At 48.4% G+C, this 13,655-nt stretch overlaps 1 protein-coding gene across 1 annotated transcript; it reads right to left on the bottom strand.

The window, feature by feature from the left end:
- Nucleotides 1-6,232: 6,232 nt before the first annotated feature.
- m-cup (ankyrin repeat protein mann-cup) lies at nucleotides 6,233-11,681 on the bottom strand. Its single transcript, XM_077645256.1, has one exon. It carries the CDS (start codon nucleotides 10,433-10,435, stop codon nucleotides 8,504-8,506), a length of 1,932 nt encoding a protein of 643 aa, XP_077501382.1. The 5' UTR covers nucleotides 10,436-11,681; the 3' UTR covers nucleotides 6,233-8,503.
- Nucleotides 11,682-13,655: the final 1,974 nt, after the last annotated feature.

Raw genomic sequence — 13,655 nt, 5'->3', positions numbered from 1 at the left:
TCGAACCCGGGAACTCCGGATCAGTAGCCGAGCGCTCTAACCAACCACTGAGCCACCGCGGCGGGTACAATTGGATAGTCCAGATCGATGGACTCCCAATGGTACCAAATAAGTTTCGAGATATTTCTAATTGGAATGGCGGACAAACTAGATAATTTGGACCGAGTTTCCAACTGCTTACAGTTGGAGTGGTGTTGCAACAGGATGGTCCAAATCGACTCCCAACTGGACCAACCGTGTTTCCAGTTGATTAATGTGCACAACCCAGTAAAAAAAAACAATGGGATCCAATTGGACAATTTCCAGTTGAAACCAATTGGTCGAAAACCAATTGTGTTTTCGCCACCCATTGGGCTCGACCAATTGAGCCCAACTGGTGCTTCCAATTCAAAAAACAATTGGTCACCCAACCAATCTAAATGGCCCACCAATTGAACTCAAATGTCGTACATGCATATATATTCGACTTTTGAACTGGCCAGCAAAAATAAAATAAAATTTTATTTGAACCAATTGGCCTTTCTTCTATGACTTTTGTGAGACTTCTGCCAACATTTCTACAAGATGCAGATATCTGCATCTGGAAAGCGCCGTATTCGCGCCATATTCTGCGGTTAGGTTTTCCGTGTGACTGCGCATAACTATGGTTAGTATTAACCCCTATGGTTAATACTAACTATGGTTAGTACATACACTCCACATGAGACCCTCTAGGTGGAGAGTGGCGATTGGCCTTTACGCAAAATTATCTAAATTAAGAAAGCCCGCGGCGATGGTGAAGATGAAACAATTCAAGAAATTAAAGGGGCTCTGAAACACCTTCCGAGAAGAGCACATCAACTTGCCCAGTCACTGCAGCAGAGAACCCACAAACACGCGCAACAGTTGGCGAACCCTTCCCGGCGACTTTTTCGAGCTCACGCCCTCCTCCGTCGCTCGCACCTGCGTATACAAGTTGAGAGCTGGCTACTGGCTCGATTCTTTCAGGCGTCAGGCAGCTACCATAGCCGCGGCCAATACACCGCGTAGCGCCGGCGGGTCAGGAAGCTTCGCCCCCGGAGGAGCGCCGACCCTCCAGCACGCAAAAAGTGACGAGAAGGCGCGAAGACACTGAAATTCAAATTTTGACTACAGATACCTCATCTTCTATAAAGCGCATTAAACAAAAATCTTGCGGGACAAATTCGTGAAGCGGCGTGCTTGAAATCTCAGGCATACTGCAACTTTATTGATGGCCCTTTCATAGCCCCTTTAATCTGCTTATATCTATTTTACAAGAACCTAACAAGTCTAGAGTAGCGTTCTGTTTTAGCCAGATAAATATATATATACAGATTTCAGTGAATGACATCATGGCTTCCACTTCCAATTGAATCGCCCAATTGGAACCAACTGGAGCTCCCAGTTGGGAGATCAGCTTCCAATCGGTTTTCTGGGTTCCAAAATGGAGCTCCAATTGGTTCCAGTTGGGTGATGCAACTGGGAGTGCCGAAACCAAGTGAAACCTCATGAACCAGTTGTGCAATACAACTGGAAGCGCAGAACAAATTGGAATGACCAACTGGAACTGGAGAAACCAGATGGACTACACAGTTGGATCCATTTGGGTCCAACTGGTTCCAATTGGAACCATATACATGGTATGCCCAATTGGACAGATTGTTTTTTTTTTCTTACTGCGAACGGATTCATGTCACATATTTAAAACCTATCAAAGAAACAGATACGTATATAATGATACTAAAACCTCTTCTGTCTTTCTGTTGTGCCAAAAGATGTTGCTCTAATCAGTCTCTGCAACACTGATCTTTTTAAATACAGGCGTTGCATATGCAACAAGAGTAGTTTACAACAGGCACTTCCCAACATTTGTAATGTGGTACGGAGCAAGAGTTTTATGGAATGCTAAAACTGTGCAAGCTGCGCATTTGCATGAAGAACACAAGTTTTAAGCTGGCTACCATATTATGGCTGCATTACCCTGCTATTTTTTTTATATCAAAAAGGTAGTTTTTTTTGCTTGCTTCTTTGATGAACATTATTTGTGAAGCAAGGCAATAATCATTTATGGGGCCAAATGTTTCCATTCAATGTTTTTTTCTCTTAGAATATGCTTGCGGGCTTTTTTTTCAGCAGATAACAGCTGACTAATTACGCTGCCGCCGCGTTAGGGTTCGAACCCTGGTACTATGGCTCAGTTCGAACCCGACCGCGGCGGCTGCGTTTCGATGGAGGCGAAACGCAAAAAGGCGCCCGTGTGCTGTGCTTTGTCAGCGCGCGTTATAAAGATCCCCAGGTGTGGTCGACATTATGCTGGAGACATCTCCCCCTTCCCTTTTGGAATAAGAATGCTAGATTGCCACCTGCGAACGAGGTTTTTTTTTGTTGAAAAATTGTAGAGGGCATTCGTTATTCTTCAAGTTGTCAGTTAAACATTTATTTTTCGGGCTGTACGTGTGAACATGACGCAGTGTCATAGTAAATCTCTCTTGAAGCCGTGATTTTATTTATTGTGCTCATACCTTTTTTTTTGTACCTTCTAAGGGTTGCCTGTATGGTGGATTTGCTACAATGTTGTATTTATTTTTATGTAGAAGAACTGCAGATTGGGCTAGTTGGTGTTGATGCATAGCTGTGATTCAACAGCGCAAACACTCACAGACCAAGTAAGAGGCGAGACACACAAACCAGCGCTGAACTTACAACTTATTACAAGCCTATTACAAGCCAACTACAAGCGAATTGCCTATTACAAGTGCCTATTACAAGCCAACGTTTTTAAAAATATGACAAGCCTCAGGCCGTGACGTCAGCAGTGACATTCGTTACGTAGGCATTTTTAAGGCGGTATCGCGCGCCTAGAATTCTAACACTACAGCTGAAGTCGCAGTAACAGCACTAAATTTCGTGAAGTGCGGGCCCCTTAGTGCTCACCTTGCAGAACTGACTCCAGCAGAAAAGCACCTAATTATGAAATTTTCCCTTGGCTCAATATTTTGTTCCTTAAAACAACTTTAAAAGAATACTTTTAACAAAATCTTTTAACAGGAATAAAAGATTGACTGATTGACATTCTCAGAAGCAATTGAAACACCTACTGAATTTCGCAGCCTCGGCCTGTGTGCAAACTCCCATTCACTTCGTAAAATCACGAAATCTGACGTTTGGAAGCCGCCAAAACCGTCTTCTGGGAGGCTAAAGAAACAAACTTGCCCCGGCATCATGCAGATACGGTTAAAGAAGTCCGAACAACGAGATTCTAAGCTTCCATGACAGAACACAGCCTTCCCTCATTATATCGGCTCCCTGAAAGTTTGCCCAGCTAGGAAGTCACGAGATGAGAAGCCGTTTGCTAACGCGTCTTTAGCGTGCCCGGCTGAAGTTGTGGTTATAAGTGCTATTAAACCGCCCTGTTTCATTAATACAACAGGGGTGAAGGCGAAAACCACGTTTTTATTATTAAAATACGTTTTTGTACGCACGCGAGCCACCCTCGGCTGCGCTCCTCAAGCTAGAAGTAGCAGACGACGCGCCCAACTTACAGCGACCGCAGCGCCACCGCCTAGGCGGCGATCGCGTGGGTCCGCGCAATACCACCTTGATATTGGCCCGCGCCGCGGCCGTTTTCGAACTGCCCCTATCTAAAAATGTTGACTGACAGTTAAACACGCCGGATTACGCGACTATTCGGCTGCGGCAATGACGAAACTGTCTAATGCAGTGGCCAGCGAAGCCGATATGTTTGCGCCTCCGCGGGTCTGAAACCCATTCGCGGCCATTGAGCGCTTTATCGTAAAGTTTTTTCCACAGTTTGCAAAGGTTTTAGATTAGGTGATCATCATTATCATCATCAGCCTGACTGCGACCACGGCAGGGCAAATCTATAGGCCTCTCGCACGTGTCTCCAATTAATAACCCTGTCCTAATTGCCAGCTGCGCCCACATCCGCCCACTTAACCTTCTGCCGCCCCCTGCTACGTTTGCCTTCTCTTGGAATGCCCTGCCCAAGCCCATTTCTTCCTCTTGATTTCGACTAGAATTAGGACTAGGATTAGGTCACAAAGCCTGCTGGCTGGTTGCCTACAACACGGTGGGGAGTTTGCTCCCTGACCAGCGTGGTAAGGAGCCACCTGCAGAGGTTTGGGACAAACATGGACGGAGGCAAACATGGCAAACTAGAATTTCGCCGCGGTGGCTCAGTGGTTTGGGTCATGGTTAGGGCACATCGGCTACAGAGCCGGAGTTCCCGGGTTCGATCCTGGCCGCGGCAGGCGCCCGTGCGCTGTCCGAGGTCAGTGTACGCACGCGTTAAAGATCCCCGGGTGGTCGAAACTTTTCCAGAGCCCTCGGCTGCGTCTTCTACTTCTTTTCTCTTCGGGTGTCCGCAGAGATGCGAGACAATTACTGCGCCATTTCCTTTCCTCAAAAAACCAATTCCTTCCTCCATGCATGGGGACAAACCCAGGCGAAGTCAGGGGCGGGGGTATTTAGTGTTCACTGAAACAGCAGTTAGTAACACTGGAAAGGGTTCGCGGCGCACTTTGTTTACTCCGCTGACCTGTCACAACAATGAACAAAATAAGCTTTTTAGTGTTTGTATTAAGCAAGCCAGATGCATGAAAATTCTTGAGCTTGTAATTTCGTCTCGTGTTCAAGTAGCAAGAAAAGCTTTAACAGCGGCCTACTTTTTGTTATGGAGGAATTCTGATCGGCGGCCTTGAATGCCAGAGGAGCATCGAAGGTAACGGTAGGGTCCCTAGAAACACTATAACGGCGATTAAAAATACTCCTCCTTTCTGCTCACACACGCCGATGCGCCAGGAAAAAAAAAATGCCGGGACTGCTGCTTGTCGCACTTCAAGCGTCTACATCAATAGGGCACGCCCAATGAGAAGGCTCGTCCACATTGCCCATTCGCGCGTGCTGAGGTGCAATCGGTTGCAAGCAGCAGGTTTTAAAAACCGTCTTTAAATTAAAGAGTCCAAGCAGAACTTTTGACACAAATGCTCACAAAGGCCACTTGTTCAGATTTCACGACTATAAAAATCATTCTAGGGTCCCTTTTAACATGCTATTCTTGCATGTTACTTTCAATGCTATCTCATGCTCAGTGCCAGCACATAACCGCTGAGCTATTGCAGCAGATGCTCATCCAAACACATTTCTGTACGAACAGGTGGAAGCCAAGTGCAAGTATTGAGGTCCCTCAAAGTTTTTGATGTGAAATTTAGCCTCCTTACATGGCATCTTCATGATGTGTTCGTGGCAGGCTGCATGTTTGGCAGTTTCTTCAGTGCACATGGCAAAGCTCATTGAAAAGGTGGAAAATAGCAGCAGCAAATGCACAAGCATGTATACTGCTGCAGCTGGACCTTTTGCCCAGCAGCAGCTGTCTCTGACGTGGACACTAATCAGACTGAAAGTAAACAAACCCTGGCTCAGATATGTGCACAATGTGCTAGGCCACTGTTATCAATTTGCAGGCAAGCAGTCCTCAAAACAAGCCTGGGAAACAACCACCATCCTCTGAGCATGATAATTAACATGCACCACAGACCAATGCTTGTGTTGCAAATCATAATGAAAACAAAGGCCTACGGAAGACCACACATGCGATTATTACTCATCACTACACACCTAAAATGGTAGTATGTGGGGTTTTAACACCCAAAAGCTGCGCATGGGCTACAAGAGACAGCTTAGTGGTCAAACAATTTAGGCCACCTAGGGTCCTTTTCACAAATGGCAGCATTGGTTCAATTCCCCATTTTTTGTTCCAAGGCTCAGCACGTTCCTGGCATGCTATGCTGGTATTGATTTTCATTGTCTTTTTTTTCGTCAATAACTGCACACTCCTGCTCGCCAAGGCTGGCCACTGTGGTTTTTGGTTACCGAAGCTGCAATGATCCTTGGTACAACATTTCAAAGGGTATAGACATACAGTTTTTGAGTGTCCTTTTTATTTTTTTGCTTTGTCGACCGGCCTACTTGGACTACCACATTCTTGATGACGTTGGCATCTCTGGCAAGCATTGGTTGTTCCTGTGACCAACCATGAATTTGGCGACGTCGCAATAATTGTGGCAAACATACCTTAATGTCACTCAATACGGATGGAAATGCAGACTGCCTTCTCGGACAACATTCAAAATCACATGTTCCACTCAACGCCTGTGAATGAAACTTGCTATAAGGCACCTCCTTATGCCCACGAAACAAATCACATCATTCCTTTGTGCTTGAATTTTCTGTTTGTACCTCTTTATTAATTTAAAGATGAAAAGAAGGCAGGCTAATAAAACTAACACTTTCCACTATGCAAGATGAACAGAGGCAAGCGAGAAGCAGGCATATGCTTGATTCTCACAACCTAGGGGCAAGGTTAAATTAACTGCTGTTAACAGCAACCAGTCAACACTACCAGATTCTTATTGCAAGAAGTCACGACAAAAGCACATCTAAGTATTCAGCACTTATTTTCGTGCAGCATGTGGTGGCATATATAACTACTTTTGCCGATAGCTACAGGTAAAAATTGACAGTCCAAACATATGTCCTGCCTGCCAGACAAGCACTGCATACAAGACAAGACACCTTGACATGAACCTACATTTTTTAGGCACTCCTTGGTCTAACAAGTGTGCACACAATCATGCACAGCACCCTAAAAGTGGCTCAGAAAATCTTCATTTCGGCACAAGTCAGTTACAGAAAAAAACTAGTGCACAAACCCACACGGTACAATTCCTTTTTTTCAAGTGAGAAGAAAGCCATACAAATCCAGGCTGCTGTACACTGCCTATACGACAGTGTGGCAGAGTTACAAGCAACAGGTTGGGCACTCAGCACAACTTCACTATTCCAACAAGACGAATTGCATCAGTGATAATCAGGGGCAGATTTATAAGGGAACGGGGGGTCCAAGCAAAAAATTTTTGCATAGGAAAACCATGCTGAAGCAAAATGTCCAGGAATTGCATGGTTTGCAGATACCTTGCGTGGTGCTCCACACTGCCGCCACACCTCACAAGTGAGCTGCAAGGGGCGCTCTCGAACCCACTGGCACACAGCGCAGATCATAGAGCATGTTTCCAATTACTCCAGGGCACTGTTCCAAGCTCCGACAAGATTGCACTAGCACAGCCTTTAGTGCAGCGATATAGCCATAAATATCTACAGGGTTGAGCGGGCTAAGGTGTCTTGTCCTTTGTGGAGGGACAGAAGTAAGCTTTGCTGTACATATATGTGTCTTCAGCCTAGCCAGCACACCCTGCTGGCTATGCTCCTGCTTTTGTAAAACCATGAACAGCAACTTTCAAGCCACACACACACCTTTCAGGGAGATTTACTAGGCAGTGAAGACACTCTTGCTCTACCATCAGAGAGGTTCAGGTGACGTGACAAATACAGACCAGGCAGGCGAAACCTTCACAGATTCAAAACAACCACCAGTAACCACCCTGGTTACCGATCCGCCTTAATTTGAGTGCACTGTGCACAATCTATCATGGCAGCTTCACGCTAGCCCTGTACACCTAAGCTATACTTTGCTAGCCAAACGGCCAACAGATGGTGCAGTGTGCAGCATGCAATGGACGCAGTGTGCTGCTCTATCTCAACTAGCTCAGGCAGTGCAAGGAAATGAGAGATGCCAAGCACACTTTGTGGTAAAACACACACATGAACCACATCTCATTTTTGGCACCCTGCACTGGTGTGGCAAAAAAAAGCCACACAAAATCCAATGCATCACGTGCACTAACACGCCGCCACAAGGCTACAACTCCCCAAGTGCGGCAACAGTTGATCATGACAAATGAACCCACCAAAACAATGCATTAAGATACACTAAAAACACATGGTCCCTGTCCTTAGGACATGATGCTCATTAATCAACACAGAACAGGGGAAATTCATTTGACCACTTTAAAGGTGGCTTCTGCTAATTGATGATGCTCTACTAAAAACTGTGCTCTGGTAAGAAAACCCACAAACATCTTCTGAAGAGCACATTCTTTGCACAAGCTGTCTTGAGGCATTAACAGAAAGCATGATGTAAAATGTAACCTCCTTGTATATGCTGGTTATTGCTTCTTGCATAGCCATGCAGTCTGCATGAGGTGGGCAATTCCAACCAGGCAATCTTCCAACTTTTATTCACTGGGCACCTAAGTTCGACAAAAACATTGCGCAAACATCGCTGGACAAATTGGAAATGCAATCACTGTCCGCAACATTGTGCAAAGCACTCTGGAGTGCACCGGAAGAGTGCTCACACCTGGGCAAAGACCTGCCAGTAGTCACATCAGGCCCCCTTTGAGCAAGATTCTCTCGAGCCTTGGTACCCTGGTTGGGATGCTTTTCATGAAGCATGGCTAGTTTGAAGAGGTAAAAAAAAAAGGAAGCTATTTATTATGGCAATGACACACACTGAGAGCAAAGCATGAACATAAAAACAGCCAAAATTGCATCAGATCTTGCAGACGTTGCTGCTGTGGCAGCGTCAGTGGATGCGAATGAAGTGCTCGAGCGCAACAGGCACCTCGCCGGTGAAGGGGATGCGCCGCTCTACGATCTTGCGCGCGGCCAGGCACTGCAGGCCGATGTGCTGGAGCGGGTTGAGCGTACACTCGCTGATGCCGGCCAGCATACGGTGTGGCTGGTTGCCATTGGCGTTGCGCCGGTCCAGGTGGGCGCCGTGGCGCAGCAGCATCTGCACCACATCCGGCCGAAAGTTGTTGCGCAGCGCGGCCACGTGCAGCGGTGTGCTGAGAGCCTCGTTAACCGCCTCGACGTCGGCGCCGCACTCGAGCAGCAGCTCGGCCAGTGGGGCGTCCGGAAAAACGTGCGCGTGCGCCTCCTCGAAGAAGGCGGTCGGCTTCATAGTGTTGGCGCGGCTCACGACCAGGTGCAGCAGCGAGTCGCCGGCCGCGCTGCGCGGCTGCTGCGCCAGGGCCCGGGCCGCCAGGCGCCGCACGTCCGCGTCCTGGGCCGCGTTCTGCTTGGGCAACGAGTGCAGTACGTACAGCAGGTGTGTGAGTACGCGGAGCAGTTTGTCGAAGTTGTCCAGGTGCCGCCGGTACACGGGCCGCTCAGACAGCAGCCGCGCCGTGTCCGCGATGCGGTCGACCAGCAAGCGCGCCGTGGCCAGCACGTCCTCGAGCCGCAGCTGGTCGTGGCTGAGCAGCCCCGCGCGTTTCTTGTCCAGCATGTCCAGGTAGAGGCGCACCAGTGCCGCAGCTGCCTGGCCCGCCTCCGTGTGCAGCAGCGTGTCCTTTGCGACGCGAATCTCCAGCGCGTACTGCCACAGGTCGATGCAGCGCTGATACTGCAGGCTGTCGGCGTACGCGGCGCCGCGGTACATGAGCCGGAACACGGTGTCCTTGTGCTGCGCGCCCAGAATGCGCTCGCACATGAGCAGCGACTGGTTGCGCAGAGCGTCCAGGTCGTGCGCCAGGGCCTCGAGCTCGTCGGCGTTCGCGTATTCGGCGGCCATCTGGAAGGCCGGACGCCGCGGCGTCCCCGCCAGCGGCTTGGGCACGTTTTCGCGGGCGCGCAGCGTCTGCGCGCGCCGCCAGTAGAAGAGCGCCGACTGCACGTCGTGGTGCTCGTCGAGGAAGGTGGTGCCCATCAGCTCGTCGGCCTCGGCGCGCCGTGCGGCGCTGTACTCGACAGTGGTCACCAGGTACTCGTAGATCTGCGCGGCTCCCTTCAGACAGGCCGTCTGGAGAGCGTCGTCGCCGTACCGGCTGCGCAGGAACGGGTTGGCCCGCTGCTCGAGCAGCAGACGCGTCGTGTCGAACCGATGCTCCTGGATAGCATAGTGCAGCGCTGTTTTGAGCTGCACGTCCTGCGCGTTGACGTCGGCGCCGCGGCGCAGCAGGAAGCGGCAAAGGCTCACACTCTGCACCGAGTTGATGAGGCAGGTTCCGCCGTTGTAGTTGGGCTTCAGGATGTCTGCTCCGTGGTTCACCAGGTACATGACGACGTCACGATGAGACATGAAGCATGCCGAACGCACTGGCGTCGAGCCCGTGTCCGACACACTGTTCACGTTGGCTCCGTAGTCAATTAGTTGCTTAACGACGGCAAGCTTGCCCGCCACAGCCGCACACCACAGCGGCGTCACAAAGTGGATCGAGCGGTCGTCGGTCACTTCGTAAACACCTCGCTGTTCCAAGTCTGCCCCGCACATGGTTATCAGGTACTCTACGATGTCGGAGTTCCCCTTCTTGCAGGCCACGAACAGCGGTGCACATCCTTCTCGAATACGTGAAACGATAGCCTTGCGTTCCTCTCGCGTAAGACGCTCGATCTTATTGCGGACAAGGTATGACAAACGAGCACCTGGCGGGGCGAGCCTACATTCTGAGTAGAGGTCGTTGAATATTGCCTCTCGTTGGGAAGTCTGATCAATCTTACCTGTAATCCACATACTTAGAAAGGCTTCCAGTTTACAGACGTCACCCAGAGTCACCGCAAATAAAGCGCAGTGCACTGCCGAAACGTAGTTCAACTACAGATAGCTCCCATCAGCCATGTTTAGGACAATCGCAGTGAACGCCTGCAGCTGCCGCGGATACAGGAAGCGATTGGTGAACACAACTCGCTGTCGTCGTCAACTTGCTCTGCTATTGGTCGGCTTGATGATGATAACAAGGCCTCGAGTGAAAATAGTTTATGGACAAATGCGCGCGCCGAAAAAAAAAAAGAAAACTGAGACGTCGTCTTGATTCAGAGGTATAGGCCCTGCCCTCTACAGGTTTTTAATACCTGCTTTTAAACTGCGTAGCTAAATATCTGGGACGCGCAGACCGGAATAAACGCGCACTATAACAGACGGCTTATCTGACTCATTATAGTACGCGTTTCCCAGTCGTCAAATAGAGGAAAGAAAAAAAAAGCGTGCATACGTACGCGGTCTAGCTGTCCCTAATTTTGTTTTCTCTGCAATCAGCTCTTTTATAAATAGAAAAAAAAATACTTCGTCAGACTTGCACTCCCAAGCATGAAGGTGGCGCACTAACAAGCTGTGCGGTGTGTTCGTTACGAAGTGCGGACGTGCGCAGAACCAGTGTTTTGTTTGTGCCGAGGACTATGAACCCGTCGAAGGCGTGACGTCACGCATGCCACAGCTGTTACTAGGCGCTTTTTTCCCGCTGTTACGCAATTACGCTTTGCTGTGCTGCATAGAGCACGTGGTGCGCATGTTTACGTCCTCCGATGTGTCGCAGGCGACAGAGGAATAGGACCTTGGAACTACAGGCCAATCGCGGTGCCAGCAGCGACTTGGACACTTCACGCAACGTGGTCAGCAGCTTGTTGCAAGCAGGCCGTTTAGCGTGACATGCAGCATATGTCGATGCTGACCACAACCACACTGCTGTACGATTGAAACTTCACAGAGTTCTGGCACTGCGTTAACTGCGTGCCTGTGGTATACCTATGGTAGTGCGGAAACGGGCCTTTGAATCTTTTTACGCTGCGCGGTTGATTTGCCTCAGACTCTGTTCGCGCAGAACACTACAAATGCGCACGGTAATCGAGACCGGATAAAGAAAGGCGATCTCTTCGTGCAGAACTAATGTATCACTGGGCCACACAGCACTGCTTGCATGGGTTTCTTTAAAAGGAGCCCGAAATCTATACTTACCAGTTGAGTCCATTGGAACTTTTGTTTGCGGACAAGTTCGAATAGCTGGCACAACGGATTTTTTAGAGCGATCGCGTCACCAGGTTTTTCTGACTCGGCGCGAGTCGCACTTGGAAAATGGAGGGTTCGCTGTCGCGGAAGACTGGTATCGGCAGCTGAACCTCTAGAAGAATTCGGCAGGCGACAATTCTAACGATGTGGCGTCTCGAGATGTTCAGAACCGATAAACTGCACGTCCGCGTGATAAACCGGCTGTTATACAGCGGGGTTCCTAAAACGCAAATGTGTGTGTATGGTGCTTTACGCGAACTACTAGTAGTACCGTGTGCGTTAAAAGTTCTCAGGCCACAGCTATATTCTGGAGTTTAAGACCAGGAGCCTATGAAACTGCACGGTTGTCGGAGGTGAAAATACTTCTATCCACTAGAGAGGTTTTGGGGCGCGAGTGTGTCGTAAATGCTCCACTACACGATAGGCGCTTTGGAGAAAATTCAGGCAACTGGCTACAGAGGCACATAGGAAGAAGGCCAAAAGTCACTGCAACTGGGGAAAGCACAGGGGATTAAAAAGAAATTGCGGCGTTGATCAATTAAAATTAAGAGTTCATTTTATAACTAGAAAACGATTAGGAAGTCGAAGAAAAAAACATGCTGCCAGTGGTATATTCAATACTCAATAAAAGGCGGGAATCGCACATTTTATATTACGCACATTAAGCACTTTGCAAATTTTTGACAAGATGGAGTTTCGGTTAAAGTCTCATCTGGAAGGTAAACGACAACCTAAAGCGATAAATATTACCATCGATGGCCGCCATCAAAGAGACATCGGCTGCCTGCCACTTGAAACTGCAGCAGCTGGTGAAAATTTCGAACTGAGAATCTGCTGGTTCTGGTTGTGTTGGGTTATTAAAATATTCCCAACAGCTGCTGGAACCTACGCTAAGATGTTACTCAACTTGCAGAACCATGCAGTTATTGCGTATAGTGAGAGCACATATATATGTACAGATTCAAATACCACTCGGCAAGCAGCGACAAGAGCAACAACAAACTGAAATACATATATAACTCACATGTAGAACTTATAACCACTCATGCTTATACATGCCCTCTGTTGACGGTGTACTAGCATTCAGTAACGAATGGTTAATGAGCAAAGTTTTCCCATCAAGTTTTGGCACTCTTAATGCAATTTATAGCGGGCACAATCCAGGAGATTAAGCCGAACATTTCTTTTAGCTAAAGAGCTTCATTACTATTCAAACAATGGAAAAAGTACTCCAAATTGAACAGCAAAAAGTAATCTGCTGGAACTAGCAAGTCCCAGTTGAAAACCAGCAGGCATTATACTGGGACCAGCAGGTTTCTGCTGGAACCAGTTAGTCCTGCAGAAAACCAGCAAGGCCTAGGCTCTTGCTGAGAGCAGTTGGACCAGTTGAAAACCAGCAAACTCTGTTGCTGGAACCAGCTGGTGCAGTACAAAACCAACAAGGTTCCTGTTGGGACCAACTGAAACCAGCAAATACCAGCACAAACCAGCAGATCATCGTGATTATTTACAGCAACTAAGTGCTATGATCCATAGCAGTGACAGGTGACTGGGGATGTGTAGGCAAGTGCTGCTCTCTTCTGTCTGTACCAGTGGCAGTTTTCACAGCCAGCTTTGAAGATTACGCAAAAACCGCATGCATGCAAGGGAGAGACACTTCAGCAGGTACTACACCCGGGTGCCTTAGAAACTCCATATCTAAGTCACAGATTACAAGTGCGTGGCTTTGGCTTCTGCTAGCCTTTGCATGGATGGCACAGGCTATGGGTTTTTCTGCCTTGGTACCGGGCAAAATCAAAATCTGCCCAAGTGAGCCACTGACAGCTGCTCTCTAATACCTTAGTCTTAACACACAATGTGCAGTTAGCGACTAATGAACCAAACTTCTACACACCCAAGTGCTCTCATTTTTGTATCATCTGTACCATCTAAATTATACCTTCCATTTGTA

This window comes from Amblyomma americanum, chromosome 1 (genome assembly GCF_052857255.1).
Source record: "Amblyomma americanum isolate KBUSLIRL-KWMA chromosome 1, ASM5285725v1, whole genome shotgun sequence".
Taxonomy (NCBI): Eukaryota; Metazoa; Arthropoda; class Arachnida; order Ixodida; family Ixodidae; genus Amblyomma; species Amblyomma americanum.
Note: the sequence above shows the minus strand (reverse complement) of the source record. Positions and strands in the feature narration are given on the sequence as shown.